General features: G+C 45.6%; 1 protein-coding gene across 4 annotated transcripts in view; it reads left to right on the top strand.

Annotated features, from left to right (window-relative positions):
* Positions 1-6,389: 6,389 nt before the first annotated feature.
* Positions 6,390-22,374, top strand: part of MTMR7 (myotubularin related protein 7) — a 71,563-nt gene continuing 55,578 nt past the window's right edge. For 3 of the 4 annotated variants that reach the window (XR_012645372.1, XR_012645373.1, XR_012645371.1), the window contains exon 1: positions 6,390-6,570. Coding sequence is in view for 1 of the 4 variants with exons in the window: in XM_074992847.1 (XP_074848948.1) it covers positions 6,472-6,570 (99 nt within the window). In the remaining 3 variants the exon portion in view is untranslated. The remainder of the gene's footprint in view (positions 6,571-22,374) is intronic. The other variant, XM_074992847.1, reaches the window with a different exon arrangement.

Below are 22,374 nucleotides of genomic sequence, written 5' to 3'. Positions count from 1 at the left end.
AGCCCCCAAGCTAACACTCCTCCTCCCCCACTACCCACACTCTCTCACTTTTGCAAGAGGCAGCTAGCTCCACATGGGTCTTTGCTGGCTGCCTACTTTTTATAGTGGCTGCACCAGGTCACCCACACAACATGGCAGGGGCTGAGAGCCAGAAGCAGAGGCCGGCTTTCTTTGGGTGGGGGAAATTATGGGGGGGGTCTGGGTTGCCTCATGCCCCCCCTGGAATTTCTTCATGCCCCCCAGTTAGGGAAACCATGATATAAAGCTAACAGAGACACGTTATTTTCTGAGGTTTTCACAGGGATTTAGGTTTGGTCTTAGACTATGGAACAGAGTAAACCCTTGAAATACGTGGCTTCAAGTTGCGCATAACTGCCTTTAACACAAGTTAAGCACAACTAGAAGCTGCTCTGTGGACCCTTCTCCTTGCCTTCCCCCAGCCACGTGGGGGCAGCTAGGCAAACTAAAAGCCATCTCCCTGCCTTCCCCCAGCAGCACAGCTGTCAGCCCTGCTGCTGGAGGAAGGCAAGGAGAAGCAGCCAGGAAACTGACCAGCACTCTTGGGCTGGTAAGTTTCCCGGCTCCCGCAAGCCCAGGGGAGACAGGAGCTAGGCTGTATCCTGGTTCCCTCTACCCTCTGACTTGCACGAAAACTTGAGTTACATGGGGGTTGCAAGAATGCAACCTCTGTGTAATGTGAGAGTTTACTGTATTTGTGTAAGGAAGATCAAAGGGAATCTATCTAATGGTTTTCAGAACCCAGACTAAAACCAAAACTCACCTTTTCATAAAATTCTACCTGCAGCTGCTAGTGAAGCTGAAGAAGGAGAAGAGAAGCAAGGAAAGATAAAACATGAATATAACTGATGAAATTCTAGAACAGCAAGCAGAGACCATTTTGATTATTTTATAAGTATAGCTATAGAATTTGGTACCCAGAAACTGTGTTGATAGATGCTTTCCCAGTCAGATAGATAATAAATAGATTAACTTAGAATGATCCTCAGACTGGAGGGGGAGAAGTCTCTTGGCTGACACAAGAAAACATCAAGTATCGGAGGGGTAGCTGTGTTAGTCTGGATCCGTAACAGCAACGAAGGGTCCTGTGGCACCTTATAGACTAACAGAAAAGTTTTGAGCATGAGCTTTCATGAGCACAGACTCACTTCATCAGTCTTATGAGCATCTGGTGAAGTGAGTCTGTGCTCACGAAAGCTCATGCTCAAAACTTTTCTGTTAGTCTATAAGGTGCCACAGGACCCTTCGTTGCTGTTGTAAGAAAACGTGAGTGGGATGGACAGAATTCAGTCATTTTTTTGACTTTAAATACTGAGGTGTCTTTAGTCCTAGATTATCGGCTGTTTCTTGGAAAACTAAAGTTCTTCTCTGTATTTGAAAGATTATCACTTAATCTTAACCTCTTCTCTCAGAATGCTTGCTAAAACCTCACTGACTTTACTTTGGGAAGAAAGCAGCTTAGCTCCTTAACACAAAGTAGGCAAGAAGCCAAGACAAACAATCCTACCAAACCTGCGAAAGTGATAAGTTGTCAAATATGTACAAATCACCCAAAAGTGATTCTGACCACTTACTGAGGAGGATGTTTGTCACCCACTGCCCTAGCGCTGGATTCAAGGACTGAAGTGAAACTCTGTGCCCAATAGCCCCTTGTCTGTGTGCTCTGTCTTTTGATGGTTTTAGCTGATCTGTAGTGTGCTCTTCTGCACAGTGGGCACCTTTTACATTTTTTGTGTTTTGAAAGATTGTTCAGTAAACTCTTTCATATCTGGCAGCCGCGGCACCAGCAGGTTGTGGATATTCAAATATTCTGGATAATATTTCCTTGTGGCAATGTGTACCTCAGGTGCAAGTTCTGTCACATGCAGCTTCCTCCCAGACCAACAGGGGGAAACATTTATGTGGTGAAGTGCAGCGGAAAGGGGAAACTTAAGATTTGCTCTTTACCTGAATTGGTCACATAAGTGTTTACATAACAAACAAGCCTAGCATCTCCGGCTCCATAAAAAATTTAATTCCTCTGGTTACATAGTGTAGAAGCACAGTAAAAACAAAGATGCAAATTATAAATACACGCATGGAGGCATCACTGTGCTCTTTAAGCATGTACTGACGTGCTTTGCTGATACGGGAGCCTGAACGCTCTCTAATCACTGTTTGGGGGACCATAGGAATAAGCTTAGTGCTCCCAGTCTAGTTCTCAGTGGACACATACCCAAATAATAAAAAAAAAAAAATCACCACTGTTATAGTTGGTGTTAACTGACAAGTTGCTTGGAGGTAGGGTTGCAGCACACAGCTCAGGGACTGAATGGGCAGGAAAACTGAACCAGTCTGTCTACCCTGAAGACAGTTTCTGCAGGTCAGAGTTGTGGGCCATTGGAGGAGTGTTTATTTGGCACTACCTGCACTGTACCTCTTATAAGGCTAACAAAGATTAAAAAACTTGGGACTCCTCAGCTTAGAAAAAAGGCGAGTAAGGCGGGATATGACAGAGGTATATAAAATCATGACTGGTGTGGAAAAAGTGAATAAGGAAAAGTTATTTACTTGTTCCCATAACAAAAGAACTATGGGGTCACCAAGGCTATGTCTTGACTGCTGGCTTCAGTTGGAAAAAGCTTCTCTTGGAAGAGATCTTCCAAAAACACTGCTGTCGACAGAGCATGTCCAGACACCAAAATGCATCGAAAGAGCGATCTGCTCTCCTGACAGAGAGGCCAGACAGACTGGATGCTCTCTCGCCTAAAAGACCACCCAAAACCACTTCAGCCAGGGTTGCAGGTCACCAGTTCCTTCCGAGTGCTGTTTCTGGAGCCATGCGGAGACACATGCTTAAAGGGATCCCCCAGACAGTCGTTCTTCTTCTCCTGCTGCGGACTTGCCTACCTCTTTGAGGGACAGCAAAGCTCGTCCAGTGCCTGCTGTGGTTGCCCTGTGTTTTTGGATGCCACAGCTGTTCTCTGGTTGCTACAGAGCTGGAGCTGCCCCTGGTGATGTGATAGCCCCACATGACCATGCTGCAGTTTTTGTTGCACTTTCTGTGTTCCTCAGCGAGCTCAACCCCGAGCTCATTCTCGGGACTCTCTCCCTGGCTACATGACCTACACCCAAGCAACCACTTGCCTACAGTGGAGAGATGGATCTGGAGGCATCACACCAGTTCGAACTGGTGGGACTGGTGGGTCATGGAGTGGTGGTACAACCAGCAGTGGCTACAAAACTTTTGCATGTGGAAGGCCACCTCTTTGCAGCTGGTGCCTCACTCAGCTCTGCCCTCTGGAGATGTGACATGCAGCTACAGCCTGCCATCCCCCTGGAGAAGCGGGTCACATCGCTATGTGGAAGCTTGCCACCCCTGACAGTTACCGGTTGGTGGGCAACCCATTTGGCATGGGGAAGTCCATTGTTGGGGCCCTCTTCATGGAGGTAAGGCATTCTCGGGCTGCAGTCCCTGCACAGGGTGGAGGTGTCCTGGAAAAGTGGGGTTGGGGTTGTGAGGGATGGGTGGGGGGAAGCCCCATCTGTGGGGGGTTGTGCTGTCCTGTCCCCCATATAGCTTGGCTGTTGGGGGGTGGCCTCATTTGGGGGGCTCCAGGAGTGCCCGGGGAGGGGGAGAGATGGGAGGGGAATGGGCATGTCTCAAGGGCTCAGGCACTCCTTCCCTCATCCTGTCATGTGTGTTTGTTCATCTCCCACTGCAGGTTGTGAGGGCCATCAACTCAATCCTGCTGTGGAGGGTCATCTGCATGGGAGATTTGGACCCATTTGTGGCCGGATTCACTGTCCTGGGGTTCCCAAAGTGTGCCAGAGCCACTGATGGGACCCACATCCTGATCCGCACCCTGGAGCATCGTACAGCCCAGTATATCAACAGGAAAGTCTACTTCTCTGTGGTGCTACAGACCCAAGTCAACCACCCGTGACATTCACAGATATTTTCGTTGGGTGTTCAGGCAGGCAGGACAAACAATGCCCACATGTTATTTCCCAATTCCAGCCTGGGCAGGTAGCTGGAGGAGGGCCCTCCTCTGTGATCACTGACCAACACCCCTTGGGACAGGGGAGGGGATGTCCTGGGAGTAAGGTCACGTGTGGCCTGCACAGTGGGCCCTCCTGCACCAGGACCCCAAGTTGCCTATGGGATTTTCCTGACCATTTCCGACCCCCACCCTCCAGATGATGGACATAAAGGCAAGGGGAGTGTCCAGACACAATAGGGTCCTCTCATGGGAGGCAAAGGAGCTGGGTGCAGCCTGGCCCTTCATGGGGCTCACTCATGCACCTGCGGCTTGCAGCTCAGCTGATGGGAGCTGGTGCTGCCTTGCATGGGCAGGCACACCCGTGCACTGTGTGCGGCACCCCTCGGTGTGCACGGGTCATGTCGGCACCCTGGGGGCTATCTGCTTCCAGCTGTGGCAGGTGCTGGGAGGGAGCACCCCCCAGCCAGAGGTCTGTCTGGCCTCCTACGAGCCTGGTGCTCCGGGGCTGCCTGCTGGGTCCACATGACACACACTCATGCTACACATAGTTCCATGTGTGAAGACTGCAGCACAATGTCCAGCCTGAGCCAACTAAGTGACGCTCATACTCCACCCCTTGTGCTCCCACCTCCCCTGCCCTCTGCGTGTGATGAAGGGACGCTCACCTGGTGAACTCTCCCTGGCATCAAACAAGGCCTGTGAGACGTCCTGTGTGGCTGGGACTGGCTCCAAGCTGAAGGTGAGGGTGCCCACATCCTCAGCTGCCTCCTGCTTCCTCTCATCTTGGTCCCCCTCCTCCTCTGGCTGGCTCATGATGGGGTCATCGAGGCTGGAGTCCACCATCCAAATGGGGTGACGTGTCCCCACCCTGCAGAATCTGATGCAGCTCCTGTAAGCAGGGCAGGTCGGGGTTCTGCCCCGGAGTGGGAGGTGCTGTCCTGTGCCACAATGTACCCCTGCTGCAGTTCTTTTGCTTTGCTCCGGATCTGCTCCATGGTCCGGGCACATGTCCTTGCTCAGCGATGGTGTTGGCCATGCGGCCATAGATTTTGGCATTCCGCTGCTGGAACCAGGGATCCTGGAGAGTCTCCTCGGTCCACACCTCCATGAGGGACTGGATTTCGGGTGTTGTCAACAAGGGTGACCACCTCTTGGCCCCCGGGAAGGTCCTGGGACCCTTGGGGCTGCTCACTGGAAGGGCTGGGATGGTCTGTTGTGGCCTGTGGCTCAGCCAGGGCTGGCTCTGGACAGGCAGTGAGAGATGCATGGCTAGGTGCTCTCCCCAGGCCAGCTTCTTGCCATGGGGATTCTCCATGTTTTCTGAGGCTTTAAGAGAGTCCAGGAGACAGGAATCATAGAGATGTACTAGGTGTGGACAGGGTGTCCACCAGGACACCTGTGTGGTTTCCTGGAAGCCTCTTCTGTCAACAGAAGACCCTCTTTCATGTCCACACCTGCCTTCTTCTGAGATGCCTCTCCAATGACGTGTTCTTCCTCAGGGCGGGTAAGGTACGGTTGTCCACTAAACCCCTCCATTCTGTCGACTTACTGGCGACAGGACATGCTTGCAGTGCAGTGCTGGAACAATACGTATCATGGGGTTCTAAGGATCACTGATCCAAACTGTAAACCCTGCATATAATGCAACCAACTTCAAGCCATGGGATGCAACGATGCCCTCAACATCTCCCTACGCCGCTACTTCCAGCGCCTGTGCTGAAAGGAGGGCACTGTGGACTGGAAGCCTCTTTTTCACTCCAAGCCATAACATTCTCTTTTAATGTTCCCTATTGTATTGGCTACAATGAGGGTCAAGTGCTGGCAGCCTAAGCATCGGAGGGGTGGCTGTGTTAGTCTGGATCTGTTAACAGCAACAAAGGGCCCTTTGGCACCTTATAGACTAACAGAAAAGTTTTGAGCATGAGCTTTCGTGAGCACAGACTCACTTCATCAGATGCTGGTCATGGAAATCTGCAGGGCCAGGTATAAATAAGCCAGAGCAAGGGTGGGGATAACAAGGTTAGCTCAGTCAGCAAGGGTGAGGCTCACTACCTACTTACTACCTTACAGCCTAAGCAGTGCACCATCTTAGCTATAACTGCAAGGGAAACAATTAATGCTTGGACAATTGTTAATTGCTTCAGATGGCCGTTGTCACCGCCAAAACCGTGGGACGAAAGCACTGGGTGACCTTCCAGCTCTATGTCAGATGGTACGTCGGGAAGCAGAGCACTGCCCGTCCGCTCGCTCGCCCGCCCTTCCTGCGCCTGCGCAGACTCGAGCGGCAGCAAAAATGGAGGGCGGGATCGGGGAGAGGGAGGAAGTAGATTGCCGCCCGGAGTTGAGGGGGCGGAGCCAATCCCGGACCTGCAAGGCTGGAAACGGAGGTCCAAAGCGCCCCTCCCCCTCTTACACCGCGCGCGCGCGCGTCCCTGAGGATGAACCTCGCATCCTCCGACTGTAGCTCCCTATGACGCCACCTCTGCCCCACGGGGCGGGCGCGCGCGCGCGCGCTCGGGTTTGGGTTCGGAGCTGCTCGGCCGCCATGGAGCACATCCGAACGCCCAAGGTGGGTCGGGCGAGGCCCGGCGGCGGAGGTGGGAGGTGTGCAGGGATGAGCGGTGACGAGGCTGTACCGCTGCGGCGGGGGCGGGGGGGAAGGGGCAAGTGATGCCCTTGGTGGGTTTTGCTCCTGCCGCGTATTGACAGAGATTAGTTCCTCGCTAGTTAGGAACACACACAAGCCCCGCTGGGATGCGAACAGACCCTATATCCGCTGTAACCTTATTGGCAATTTGCTAGTCCAAGAGCCCAGGCAGTGCTCTGTATACTTGATTGAAATGTGCTGTGTGTAACTGCTTCGCCATGGCTGCTAGTGCAGCCCCTCTCCATGGCTGCTCTTGCTCCCCAGGAGTAAAGGGACCTCAGCTCATCTGGGTTTCGTATTCCTTTGTTTTTCTGTCACTATTTTGTTATCCTGGCTGAGCTCTTGGTTGATGTTGGAATCTGGTATTTGCCCAGTCTCATCAATCTATTCAGACAGCTCTGTATGTGTTAACAAAACTGCAGTCCTTCTCTGAACAGAAGGAGATGTGATTTCAGGTTATCAAAAGTCTGTATAACACTACTCGATCTGAAGCCAAAAATTAAATTGTAGCTGCAAGTAACATTTAATTTAGTGGGAGGAAAACGCTAATTTTTTTTCCCTTTTGGCTAAATTCCATTTTGTTTCTAACCCTAATTCTGTGATTCATCATTGTTGTCTTTATCTGGCTTGGTATATTCCTGGTTCATTGTTGTTAGCCATCATGGTAACGTGAATACCAGAACAGGGCCTCTTGTGGCTGAACCAAGGTTACTAGGCCTCTAGCTTCTAGACAATGGATATATTGTGGCAATACAGTGGGTTTTTTTCTGCATCAGAAAAGGCCCTCTTATTTCTTGGGATTTTAGAGGAAGAAAGCTTGTTTTTAGGGTCTATTCAACCACAGAGTTGTGTGCTTTAGGGCTCCTGCCTATGGTACAGTGAAAGTGTGCTTGAGTGAAATTGAAAATACTTACCGATAAGAACAAAACCCTAAACTAAAATAGATACTTGTGTTTCCTTTTAGATAAAGCTGTCAGGATGGCAATGGGAATTCGATACGTTGGCTTTTCTAGCAGCAGGTTTTTAAATTAAACCCACACAAAAAGAAAAGGCATTATATAGTAAACTCTTTCATATCTGGCAGTCCCAGGACTGGGAGATTGCTGGACATTCAAATATCCTGGATAATGGAGAGGCATACCTAGCAATGCATAACACTAAAGAAAAACAAGATTTATATATTAAGAAACAAACACCACAAAATGTATGCAGAGTACTTTATTTACCCACCACAGTGGTATTGTACACTGTAAATGTGTACTGTATTTACTGTATCTATTTGTATTTACTTTCACTATACTGTACTTATGGAAAACATAACTAAAATTTACTATTGATTAAAATTCCAGTTATTTGAGAGCTCTAGGTAATAGAATGGTGGATATGAAAGTGTACTGTATATCAGACAACATTAAGAAGCATGGCATCGGTGGCTTTAGACACCCAGTGTTTCTTTTGTATTGGAATATTCCATTCAAAATTGGATGCATTCACTCCTTATCTCCTAGCCATATGCCTCTGATACAATATAAGCCATTCAGAATTAATTTGTGTGGAATGGTAGTGTCACAAAATTCATGTTAATCACAGTCATAACAATTGATGAGAAAACAAGATGCTAAATAAGAATTCATTTTGAAATACATAACCTGCCCTGTTGCAGCCAGGTACCACTGAAATATTACTGTTTTCAGCAATTAGCTGACCTGCCTGGTAACAAAACAGAAATCATTGGGTCCAATATGAAAAATAGAGAAAAAAAAATGACCAGAAAAATAATTGTGTTGAGTTGACTTTGGCTACTTGTCAATCAGTGAGGATGGTGATGGGGGCGGAGACAGCATGTGGAGACCTACTACCTCCTTTTCTGCCAAGGGGCATACGGTGACATGCTTGCTACTGGTGTCGGCCACTTCTGGGAATCGCAGGCAGGCAGCTTGGCTCAGTACCCTGCTATGTTGTGGGAATTTGAGTGGCCCAAGAGTCATGGGGGGGCTGGAGGACATGTTTGGCAGGCTGCATCTGGCCTGTGGGCCATATTTTGTTCACCTCTTTGTTTGACAGTAGTCAAGTCAAGTGGAGAAGCTCATTCCTGTTACAGATGAATTCATCCTGTTTATAAGTTCCCTTTATACTACAACATGCAACTTATTTCTTTAAGCATTTTTTTAATCAGAGGGGCTACCTGAGTTACTTGTATACTCTGTGTCCAGGAGAAAATGTGCAAGCAGTTTAAGAATTCTATTCCAGTGGCACTGGAAATGGTATAAGACAAGTGATTGTGTAGCTTTTCCTGCAATTAAGTAATAAGAAAGAGACACGTTATTTATGACGTGTATTAAGGTAGCAGCTACATACTTCAACAAAGATGAGGACGTTATTGTGCTTGGCACTGTACAAACATGTACAGTAAACTCTTTCATATCTGGCTGCCCTGGGACCAGGAGGTTGCTGGATATTCAAATATTTTGGGTCTCTCTTCTTTTGGTCGGTGGATCTCATCTGATAGGACTCCATTGACAAACGACTAACCCAATCCTTGATTGGCAGAGGCGATTACAGATGTCACATAAAAACCTGCCAACTGTACGCGTTTTGCATTCATTTCAGATCCTTTGCTTTTCCTGTAGCACCTGGTAATGCTGACTGTGAAAACAATTAAGAGCATGTACGGTGGTTTGCTTCCAGGATAATCTGCCCTGAACTAGAGTTTCCAGATCATTTGGAGATATGCTGTGTGACTTCATGTTGGCCTTTAAGATGTCTCTATAGCACTTATAATGACCACTGACACAGTGCTTCCCATGAGCAAGCTGGCCATAGAAGAGCGTCTTTGGTATCCATGTATCATCCAGCCTCGTAACATGACCCATCCAGCGAAGCTGTTGGTTCATAAGCATTGCTTCCATGCCCGTGACACTATACAGTTTAAGAACCTCTGCATTAGGAGTTTTGTCCCACCAATTCATGTGGGCAGTCTTCTTCAGACGACACATACAGAACTGATTGAGTTTCAAAACATGGCAATGCTATATTGTCCATGACTCTGAGCCATACAGCAGGATATTCAAGACAACTGCCTTGTAAACTGCTACCTTGTTATGGGCTGCATCTACACAAGTAAGGTCTTTTGAAAGATTTTTCAAAAGAGCCCAAGGAGCATCTATGCACAAAAAGTGTTCTTTTGAAAGTAAATTGAAAGAATGTGTTGCTCCTTTTGAAATCACTCTTCCTTTTCTGTGTCAGGCAGAGGACACTTCTTTCTAAAGAGCGGTCTTCATTCTTGATCCTTGGCCTGTTTTCAAAAGAGTGGGGGCTGTGTGAATACTCTTTCAAAAGAGCAGATCGCTTTTTTGATCTGCTTTTTTGCATGTGTACGCAATCTTTCAGAAGAGATCGTCTGGAAGAGCTTCTTTTGAAAGACCTCTGTAATGTAGACGTGGCCATGGAGTCTGAGACCATGGTCATTCCACAGGTGTTTGGTCAAGTTTCCAAAGTCAGCTCTGGCTTTTGCTAATTAAGCAGATACGTCATGATCCATGTTTGTGCTAAAGCACAATACACTTCCAAGGTAGCAGAACTTGTCAACAGCTGTACCAGCAGCAGTGATCACTGGAGTGCTGGGCTCTTTTCATAGAGGGTGAGGCATAATTTCTGTCGTCTTGAGGCTCACTGTGAGTCCGGAGCAATGAGCAGAAATAAAAAAACGATTAGAAAGCTCCTGTGCATCCGTCACGGAATGAGCCAGTATTCTAGGTCAGCGTTTCCAAAGTGTGGTCCACAGCCCAGTACCAGTCCTTGGAGGAAAATATACCAATTATCACTGTGTACTACTATTATTATTGTAAATAAATAATAAACAGTTAACATTTATTAATGTTTCATTATTTTATGTGCATGTATATTTTTGGACTGCAAAAAAAGGTACTGAAAAAAATTGGGTCCCAGCTATATAAAGTTTGTGAAACTCTGTTCTAAGTAATAGAGAGGTATACCTAGTAATGCGTAAGGCTAAAGAAAAAAAAATGAGACATTAAGAAACTAACAAAAATGTATGCACAGTACTTTACCAACAAAAGTAGTATTGTACATGGTAAACTTATGCTGTATTTGTATTTACTTTCATTATGCTGTGCTTATGGAAAGTGGAACTAAAATTTACTTATGGTTAAAATGCGCGTTAGTTAAGAGTTCTGGATGGTGAATGCTGGTTAAGACAGAGTTTACTGTATTATGCATTCCCTAATGTCATTGGAGACAACTGTCTTTCAATACATGTAGCAAGCACAGGAGTGAATGGTGATTACTGCCAGTTGCAGTGGTTAGGAACATGAATTCTTGCCATCGAAACACGCTGATTCGAGTGAGGTAGGACAGCTTGAAAGCTAAATTTTCTGCAAACCTGTTAAGATCCGGCCTTGTATTTCGAAGGGTATCATAGATCCTCAGCACCAATCAGAATTTGGACTAGTAACTGCAGTCATGCTACATTAAAAGAAAATATGGAGACCTTGAACATAAAGCATTCTACACATAAGCCAATGCACATATTTCTAGTAACACATATGGTAATACTTACTCTTAATCCATTATATTTCTCAGTGACTAATTATGTAAGGCTACATATAGAATAGACTATGGTAAGAAACTCTTCAGACTGCAGATTTCTTCATATGGAAGAGGGGTCTAATGTGACTAAACCTAGCAGCAGCTAACAGTCAGCCATTGTTAAGTAGCTCTGTGCATACAGTGAAAAATTACTTTCTTTTTACAACAAAAAATTAACAGTAAATCAATTTCTCCCATTAATGTGGAATAGAAAGTAAGGAACTTTGGGGAAGATGCCAAAACCAGAAATGTTCAGTATGCAAAACCAACGACCTATAACACTCTTCAAAAATTAATAAAATATGTTTATGTACATACTGAAAATGCAGTTTAATGTGTAGGTAGACGGTTCTGACTATGGACATGTTACCAGAAAAAAGACAAGCTGGCTTCCAAGTGAAACTTTACTTACTGTTGCTAGTGAGATATTGCATTTTGTTTAGTTGCATATTCTAATGTTCACTTTTCACTGTGTATTGGCAGCAGGCCTTCCGAACTGTAATGTTATAATGAATATGCCAGATTGATCCCTGGTGTAATTCTGTTGTCTTCAGTGGAGTTATTTCAGGATTGCATTTGGCTCAGTATCTCTTGTTAACATAGCACTTATGATGGATAAAGTTACCCTAGTGTTTCAATTTTTATGCAGTTATAAAAAGACTTATTTCTATAGTCTGCATCTCAGTAATTAAGACAGTTGTTATTTAATTTAATTTAAATTATTTAGCATGGTGGTTCTCAGCAGTGGCTCTGCATTTCAGAGAGTTCTCCAAAATAAATTGGGTTTTCCCTGCTGGTGGCAGAATTCTGACTTCAGCCCGGGGTGATGGGACTTGGGCTCATGCTTCCACTGTGAGTGGTGGGGCTTGTGCTCTTGGTTCAACCCCCTTGTACCCTCCTGGCAGTGGGGCTCAGGCAGGAAGTAGGGTGCAGGAGTGGTCTGGCGGTGGGGGGCTCAGGGCAGGAGGGGATGGAGATGAGGGCTAGGTACAGGCTGGGTGGGAAGGAGAGTTCAGGACCAAGAGGGAGGTGCAAGATCTGGGTGGGAGGGTGTGTGTGTGAGGGGGATGGAGCACTTACCTGCCTAGCTAATTGGGGCACATGTGGCTCTGCACCCCCTGCCACTAACAGTCACTGGCCCCACTGCTCCAACTGGCTGGGATTCCAACCAATGGGAGTAGTGGGGGGGAAAAACCTTGGCTGCCCTGCCATTCCCCCAGCTGCTTCAGCCATGTTGGTTGGAGGAGGGGGTGTGGGGTTGGAGCACCAGCGCAGGCTGCCTGCTGTGGCAAATATGAGCCCTGAGCCTCGAGGCCAGATCCAGGCAGCTCATGGACCAGAGCCAGCTCGTGGGCTTTAGGTTCTCCATCTCTGAGCTGATTACAAGATTCAAGTAGGTGCAGGTAGAAACATCTTCTGACTTTCAATCTTCTGCTTGCAAAATAGCGCATGTGCCTGGTTTGATAAACCACTTGTGCATGTAGATAGAACCTCGAGTGTCAGTAAGTTTCTTTCATTTTGGGGCCATTTGATGAGTATGTGATCAAATTATAACCTATGACTAATTTCACTGCTGATGAACACTATTCCATGATTACATTTTTGAATGCTTGGCAAGTGACTTGGTAACAAATCTGCGTTTTCTGTGACCTTTGTGTCTCAAAAGAATTGGATTGGAGGACACCTCTTCTTCAAGGACAACCTTGTCTAAAAGCAGCTATTTTCTTTTCTTTTCTTTTTTTCACTCTGCTGCGTAAAAGGATAGCTGTGATGGGGTTTGGAAGGCCATTGCTTCTGGTTGAGGCTTCAAGTCTTTTCCTTAAGACTGCAAAAGGCCCTGTGATTTCTTTTCTGTTTTGTCAGCTTTGTGTGTGCATGCAGATCTGGTAACCAATGTTTGGTCTTTTCCTGTGTTTAGATGATTTTAGTTTCCATTTTGATTTTTCTGTTTTCAGCATTATCACTGTATTTGACTCTTTTTAACACTTGACATGAAGAAACCAATAAATGTTAACATATTTCATAGAGGCAATGGGGATTGGATTTTGACAGCTACTGACTCACAAGTGAACATAGTCTTGATGTCGTGATTTTTTGATAACACATTATTGAGTTTTCTTGCAGATAAGTCTCCTATTTTTAGACCAGAATTTGATTTAAGATTTCATCTAGTTTGGTTTAGTGCCCTTTGACTACGACAATGAATCAGGATGTATACATACATACAGGATCTCACTGCTAATGACATTTAAAATGTAGTGCCCCGAAAATCATTGTGATCAGTAACTCCAGGTACATAGTCTTGGAACTAGGGGTGGAGTGTGCTGTAGCTCCCGTGGGTTTTATGTGGGACTCTGCTCCCAGCCCCACATGCCGGGACGCAGCCCCATGCTTAGGGTTCTGCTGTTAGCCCGAGGCCCAGGGTTGTGGCTGTCAGCCCCACATCCTAGGCTTTGCTGTATGCCCAGAGCCTTGTTGATCCTGGCTGCTGTCCCTGTGTCCAGGACTTTGTTCCTAGTCCAACGCCTACCTCCAGCCATGACCACCTTATCCTTGTCTGGGCCCCTCCTTCCTGGAGACACAGCCCTAATCCCAGCTGTAGCTCTGGGAGGTGGCACTGACAGGGTAAGGGGGGATGGCTTCCAGCACCGCTGCTATTAAAAGCATTCCAGTGCTAGTGTCCAGACACACATTTTCAAGAAATGGGCAAAAACTTGAATCTCACATCTAAGCCACTGAAAGTATTTGGGGATAAAGGGTTGGATTTGAATCCCCAGAGCTAAACCTAATCCTAAAATTTTGGTTCTGAGTTGAATTAAGAGTTTTGTGGAGCTTGTTAGCTAGTATTAATACGGCCATAGCCTAACTCTTACAGAACCAGCTATTTTCATATTTCAGCATAAACATTGTGGAAATCTTATTAAAACAGTAGATCTTATGCAGTTTTCATGACTTGTAGGCTCTTAGAATCGTAGGACTAGGAGGGACCTTGAGAGGTCATCTAGTCCAGTCCCTAGCTCTCATGACAGGACTAAGTATTTTCTGGACCATGCCTGACAGGTGTTGGTCTAACCTGCCCTAAGAATCTCCAGGGATGGAGATTCCACAACCTTCCCAGAAACTTACTCCAGTGCTTAACCAGCTGACAGCTAGCAAGTTTTTCCTGACATTCAACGTAAATTGCCCTGCGTGAGGCTTATCTAATGCAATGTCAATCACTGGGGTCTGAAATGATACATAAGGACATCTCACAAGATTTTGGTCCCTTCACATGTCAACCAGAACTCTAAAAGTGACTTGGCCTAACTGCAAAGTGGATCAAAGGATCTCTAGAACTGATGTTGTATTCTAGTTTAGTGTTTCTTAAACTTTTTGAGGCTATGGAACACCAAAGAGTATTTTTATGCAGAACACCTGTGAAAATTTTCTTAAATTGTTGTCGGACCAAAACAGACAGTAGCATATAAAGCAAAAACAAAATGAAGTCACTTAATCCCATATCGTAGCAATGAAGAAGTTACATTGTATTGGGTTTTATTACAGAAAATATATACCATCAGTGTATGGTAACAAAAAAGTGTCAGGCGCTCATGGCACACCTGCGAACTGTTCATGGAACACCAGTGTTCTGCGGAACATAGTTTAAGAAACACTGCTCTAGTTCATTCACAGTGTTTTATTGCATAGGCTAACATCACTGTCCTACAAGCCTGCTAGGAATTTCCCATCTCGGTTTCAGTTTTTCTCTCTGCTTATGGTAGTACCTCTTTAGGAATAGCACGTCCGGAAATCCAGATCTGTCTTTGGTTTAGATGGGATTCAGCATAATTTGATTATCTATAGGAGGGGGTTCCGAACCCATGGGTCATGACCCAAACATGGGGTTTTGTTTGGATTTGGTAGGGGTCACTGACTGGATGGTTCCAAGCCGCATGTGGGTCTTAAAGGAGCCATTTGTGGCTCCTGTTGCTCCCACCGCTCACTTCTCTGCTCCCAGTCCCTGCCCTGCCACACTGAAATGGAACTCAGTTTAATTGGTTTAACGGCCCGTGGGAGGGACCTAGCTGTTGAATCAGTTAAATGGAATCCCATTCCAGCACTTCAGGGCAGTAAACTGCCTCCACTGCAGGTGGCGGGGGGGGAATAGGAGAGCTGTGGGGAGCCACGCAGAGGAGGAAGCAGTGGCAGCAGCCTACCTAAGGAGCAACAGGGGGCAGCAGCGGCAGTGTGCAGAACTCATGTGAGGTAGTTGGTGGGGGGGGCAGGGAGGGGGCTGAGAGCCAGTTAGGGCTCCATACCCCAGCCAACTCCCAGCCATGGGGCTGTGGGGAGTGGGATCATCCCTGGCTGGGGATCCCATGGGGCTGAGAGGGGTTTAAACCTGGGAGCTGGGGTGCAGTTTGGGGCTGAGAGGGGTTTAAGCCAGGGTGCACGCGTGGTATGTTTTTTTTCTAGAGGAGAACCTCCCCTCCCCTTGTACAGTTTTGAATTGCCTTGGGTCGCAAAGTCTTACTGAATTGTCAAAATGGGTTCCTTTCTCGAAAAGGCTGGGAACTGCTGATCTAGAGTTAAATTAGCTTCTTCTAATCAGCAATATGGCACTACAGTTTAAGTGGATTACATAGCCAGAATTGTTCTTCAGAGGTTTCCTTCATTACTAAAAGCATTATTGTTGTCTAGCTCATTTCTGGCCATGTACATAAGGAGATATTAGTATGTTCTTGTTTGTCTTGATTAGCAGGATTTTTCTCAATACAGTAAACTCTTTCATATCTGGCAGCCTGGGAGGTTGCCAGATATTCAAATATTCCAGATAATAGAGAGCCTTACGTAGCATAACATAAAAGAAAAACTAGATTAGATATTAAGAAACAAGCAAATATGTATGTAGAGTAGTTTATTTACCAACAATAGTAGTTTTGTACACCTTAAGCTTATACTCTGTTTGCTTTAATTATTAGCTTTTCACTAGGCTGTACTTAACGGAAAACATAACTAAAACTCACTTGATCTTTAACTTAAATTATACTGTATTTATTTTAACTTTCACTATATGCGGACTGGGCTTATATGAAACTTAGTTAAAATGTACTTTAACTTCTGTTTTGATGCTGGTAGATGAAGTAATGAAATGTGCTGTGTTTTATGGTTAAAATGCAGGTTACTTGAGAATTCTGGATGATAGAATGCTGGTTAAAACAGAGTTTATAGTAAACTGTTGTTCCTCTTCCTTGTGTACCATCTTTGGTGTTTGATTCGTTTTCCCCAGGCCTGTTTATTGGTATTGTGCTAGTGCGTTCTGCTAGAGTGTTAGTTTAAAGGACTCTCCCTCTATTCCTCATCCTCAGTCCCCCTGAGTTAAGGCTGATCCTCTGTGCCTCCTCTGTGTTGGAGCTGCTAGAGGTTGCTTTGACCCTTGGGGCAGGCTGGAGCAGCCCTGAGTCCTGCCCTAACTTATCCCCATTCAAGCAACCACATATCTTCTCCAACTCCCCGAGTATCCTCTCTGCCTGGGGCTTCTGCAGGGGAGAATGAATGGTACAGTATAGAAGCTGGCTCTACAAACACCAAAGAGATCCCACAATATAGGAGGAATGTCTCCAGCCATATTGAGACTCTACTACACTGTCAGAAAGGAACTGTGAGCCACACCTGAATGGAGGTCAATGGACTTCAACACAGTTAATCCAGCCACCGGTCCTGTCTCTGTTCTGTGCTGTTATTTAGCTCTAATTTACCCCTGAATGTCTTTTTGAAAAGCGCAGTAAGCGATTGAAGTCTTGACATTGTGCTAGACATCATTGACCTCCTGTGGTCTGGCAAATTCTCTGGCTTGGCACCTGTCAGACCCTGAGGGTGTTGGATAAGAGAGGCTCAAACTGTACGTGAGATTTATCACAAACATGGGCAGCATGTGAACCACCCACTGGAGAAGACTGACACCCCCCCCAGCCTCACCCCTTTCATGTCCCCCACCCGGGACCAGAGCCCCTGCAGTTCATCTGCTGGCCCATGCCTCAAGCTAGTGCCTTCAGCGTGGGAGGGCTAGAGACGTGGATCCAGCCTGGGAGCACTGCGACGGGTCGTGTTTGGCACTAGGCACTTCCACCCCAGAGCACCAGCTGGCAGCACAGCCCCAGCACCATGCCAGCCCCACCCCTCACTGGGGCCAGTGCATAAGGACAGTGGAACTGACAGGAGGTGGTGTGGAAGTAGAGTGTGGCAGGGGGCACATCTGGCTGTTCGGGGAGGCGCAGACTTTCTCATCCCATGCTGCTCTTTGCGCATGGTGGCAGGCAGAGGGGGAGAAACTTTGTGGGAATATCAACATCTTATCATTGGGTTATGTCAGCGGCCCCCAAGGTTCCCAGGGTTATGCTCTGCCCCATCTCCCCACCACTTATTCCTGCCCATCCCCATAAGTCAGGGCCAGGAGGGTGGTCATGTCTCCCAGGAGTTGGGGACATGGAGGGGGTAACAGGTCCAAGGCTGGGCCTGCAGCTGTGGGCAGGTTTGGGTCTTTGAGTGGGACTGGACCCGGCAATGGAGGTGCAGTCAGGAGCTGTAGTAGTGGGTAGATTTGGGGCCAGGTGTGGAGCTGTGGTCCGGCTGTGGATGGGCACAGAGGCTGGGGTTGGAACCAGGTGTAGGGCTGGGAGCTGTACATGTGCAGCAGATGGGTCCACAGCAGAACTGGAAGCAGAGTGGGGCTGGATGGTGTATTGTCCTTCTCCCAGTCCCCACTTTCCCTGCATTGGGGCTGGTCTGCTCCCCTGCATCCACAGTGTGTCCCGCCCTCCCGACAGTTTGGGGAACTCTGGATTATTTGAAACTGTGGGTAAGTGATAGTAGGTGAATGTTGTGCTATCCTCCATGTGATCATTACTCAGTTATATGTTGTAAGAGGAACATAACATCCCATCTGTCCTTCAGATCATAATAATAAAACTTAGAGAAGAAAAGGACCTATTCATCTGGCAATTTGCCAGTTGTTCCATACAGTAATTTTTTCAGTGCTTTGTCTTTTCCAGCTTTAGCTGTTTCAATTAATGAGATTTTTGTTCTCCTTGTTGGAGCTCTAGTCTAATTAAGTTTACCCTTAGGAAGCTTTCCAGTTATTGATCCTAAGATGTCTTAGACTTAACTATATATAGGAAAATAAAAAGTATAGCCATGGTAGCAACTTCTCCTTTTCCTTTGATATTTACAGCCTTCAAAAAACTTTTGTTGCAGCTATCATTATCTTCATTACACTCGGGAGTTGCTCTGATACTATGGTGAGGTGAGGTGAGGTGAGTCCGTGGGTGAGACACGGTTAGCTCCTGGTGGGCCACCAGAGGCTTTATTTACCTGCACATCCCCAGGTATGGCTGTTTTAGATCCTGTTCCCAGCCATTAGGAACTTCAGGAAATAGCGTGAACTGGGCACTGTTTCCCACAGCTCCTGTTGGCCAGGAATGGTGATCCACAACAACAGGAGCTGTGAAGGGCCGTACCTGCAGGTTCATAGGTAAATAGAGCATCTGGTGGTCTACTGGGGCTAACCCTGATGAATTGCGCCTGGCCCACATTGCTCACCCCTGTGCTGTGGTGATGGGGGTACAGAAGAACCTAGACAGATACAAAGACATGTCCTTGGTAGAGGCAACTTCAGAATTCAGTCTCTGTCATGACTTCCGATCATCTGCTAGGCCTGGTAACTGAAATGCTCCTATAGTCAAATTTTCTTTTACTAACTCCCGATGAACCACAATAGTAATGTCTCATTTTCTACAAGTAAGCCAATTGCTGTGAGTCTTAACTCAATTTGTGCTCATGCTGTATTCAGGCAAACACCATTAAACAGAATGGAATTTTACCTTAGTAAAAACTAGGGAAGGTTCCAAAGTTTTGGCTTTCATGAGGGCATTTTTCTGTTGTTGCTATTAACTATCAGACTTGTTACTATCTGACATTTAACATTTTCAGATTTTATTAACTCAGTAGTGGCAGTTAGTTTGGTATTTTCATTTTTCTGCAAGAGGCACCATTTTGACTGTTGCCCCTCTGGCAGCAGCAGCTGCTACACAGTCACTGGTGATAGGCTCTGGTAGTTAAGATATAGTTAATAAACTGGAAAAGCTCACACAACTTGGTTTGTGAGAGTGGAGCCCACTGGGGTGGCTTTGCCTTCTGTAATTTTAACTGTCGTTGCATTTGATGTGTCTGAAGTGAGACTGTTAACCTATGGCACTGAAACAGGTAGAAAAATATCACTGTCACGCTCAAATGTTTACTGTGCACAAAGCAAGAGGAAAGGAGGGGGAGCAATTGTGACTGAGAGGTATATCTGTGAGTCACAGTGCTTCTCATGGTTACTCCTGCCCTGAAGCTTCGGCACAGCTTGTGCAGGGCTAAACTTGAAATAAAAATCTAGCCCACATTATTTTAGCTGAAAATGTTTTTCTGTGCAAAGTTGTAAAGGACTTGGAAAATAGAGCTGCTGCCAGGTGCAGGGTATTACAGTGACATGGTAACAAACCCCTGTCCTATTCAAACAAGTTGTCTCATGATGAGCATCTATTGCCATCTATAATATTTAGTTAGGCACCAGATTAAAGAAACATTCAGATACAAATGCTGCTGCCATTGCTTATCCAAAAATATCTGTATCGAATGTGAAAGCATATTAGGTTACAGAAATATTTTTAGGGACTTTGTAGGGGCATCCTGGCAGGCTAACTTTAAAAGATATCTTATAGGGACACATCTTTGGAGTCCTTCCTTACTTAGATAATAGTCTCATTGAAGTTAATGGGAGTGATGCTTAAATGAAGATTTGGCCCATGCTTTTCCCTAATGTGACTTTTTCTTGAATGACCTCCCATCAGCCTTGTCCAGGGGTCATTTGTCATGTTTATTCTCTAAGTAAGAAGTGCTTAACATCTGTTCTGAATTTGCTTTCCCATTAACTTCTATTTTTTGCTTTTTTTTTCCCTCATAGCTGCTCTGTATTGCAAATAGCATTTCTGCTAAACTTTATTTATACCCATGTAAGGGGTTTTAATAGTCCACATAAGTCCCTGGAGTGTGTATTGTTCAAGTTCTACATTCTCCTTTAAACCCACAAAATCCAGGGCCTTTAAGCAAAAATAAATGATGGGGAATTTGATAAGTTTGATAAGTGACTGAAGTGGTATTTAAGTGCAGAGGCTAGCACATCTCTGGAGACAGACTCTGTTCTCTGCAATTCTCTTCTCTTTCCCTCATGAGCACTCCTATCTCTCCACTGTATTTCACAGCTTGGATTAGCTTTTCTTCATCTTTTATTGTCCATTTCAGCTCTCTCTCTCTCTCTCTCTCTCTCTCTCCTCATATGACTTTTGTGTTAGGCAAGACTCCTGAGTATTCTGTGGACACTTTGACCAAAATTCTTTGGCACTCCCGTGCAGTAGAATATAAATTATGTGGCACCTTTACCTGAAAAAAATTCAGTGCCTTTAGGTAAATTAAATAGAATAAATAAAGTAATTATAAGTTTCCCTTCAATAGCGAGCTAGATTTTTTTTCTTAAATTCTTAATTTCCAGCAAGCTGCGTGTTTTTCACATAGGAAACCTTAATTTTACATCCTTTGTAACACACTGAGATACTCTAGCCTTTAATGCTGGAATCACTATCATACTCTTGTCTTCTCTAGAACAGTGTTTTCCCTAAAATTTTTGAGACCACAGAACACCAAACAATAATTTTTATGTGGAACACCTGTGAAAATTTCCTTCAAAAAATAGTTTTTGTCAAGCCAAAAAAGAAACAGCTACATATACAGCAAAACCAAAATTAAGTAATTTAAACAGCAACAAAGAAGTAATATTGTATCTCGTTTTAATAACAGAAAATAGATGCCATCAGTGTATTTTTCCAAACGTTCACAGCACACCTGAGAGTTGTTCATGGAACGCAGTTTAAGAAATGCTGCCCTACAAAACCATTTACACAACATCATTTGGCTTTGCGTTTTTATCTGGGTAAGAGTATGGAAAGGGAGAGAGCTGTTGTGGGGTGGTGAGGAACTTGTGCTCAAGTTCTATTCCTTATCCCCACGTTAGTGGGGTTTTTGTTTGTTTGTTTGTTTGTTTTTTTCTGAAAGACCCACCTGCACTTCTCCTTCCTACATCACAATTTCTCAAACCTTTTGCAAGAAAAATGGATTTCACTATTAGACAGAAAGAGACCAGCTGCATGTTTGGATTTCATTAAGTTGATCAGAGCAGTAAAGTCCTACACGACTTGCTCATCACAATCATCCAACTTTCATGTAATATTTCCTTTTAAGTGGTGGTAGCCATGAAGTCCGATCCATGCTCCCAGTGCTCCCTGTTAGCTGTGTGATTGTGCACCCGCTTGGGAGATTCAAATGCCACCCAGCTGTTTAACAGAGTGCCCACAGCGAGGGTGTTTCTACAGGCGATGCACATTTGCAGGTGCCTTGGTGCGCATAAAAATTTCTTCTGCATCTGGATGCAAAAAAATTAGAGGGAACATTGCATGGTACCAGTTTGACTGTGTGTGTTTAAAACTGGGTAGTGTAATTCATGTCCCTGTAGCAGAATTACAATACTGTTCCAGAATTCTGTGTGAGTCTTGTGTTGGAGTTTAGAGGTCAGCATGAACCCAATTTAGCTCAGTTCACATTGCCTCTGGAAGTAGTGCTGGATATACAAAAATAGTTCCCGGAGGGTTAGTTTATTAGTAAATCTGTTTTCAGCCAGTGTGGCCAGAGCTTGACATAGGTCATCTAAGAACTTGCCAAGACAAATCAGTGAATCATGGCAGTTTTTACTGAGCCAAATCCTGAGATCCTCACTAATTGTAACTCTTTCTTTACTCAGTGAACTCACATACTGAAGTCACAGATAGTAAGTATTGAGTAAAGGACACTACTCCTCCACCTTTTGCAAACACCACCTTACACTTTGGCCAGGTGTGTACTAGGCTGAAAAGTCAATCTAAGATACTCAACTCCAGCTACGACAATTGAGTAGCTGGAGTCAATGTATCGTAGATGGGTGTTTTTTTTTTTTTTCTCCCCCTCCCTTCCAGACTGTCCCTGCAGTGGGGGAGTGATGAGAGAACTCTC

The sequence above is a fragment of the Carettochelys insculpta genome, chromosome 4, assembly GCF_033958435.1.
Source record: "Carettochelys insculpta isolate YL-2023 chromosome 4, ASM3395843v1, whole genome shotgun sequence".
NCBI lineage: Eukaryota > Metazoa > Chordata > Testudines > Carettochelyidae > Carettochelys > Carettochelys insculpta.
Note: the sequence above shows the minus strand (reverse complement) of the source record. Positions and strands in the feature narration are given on the sequence as shown.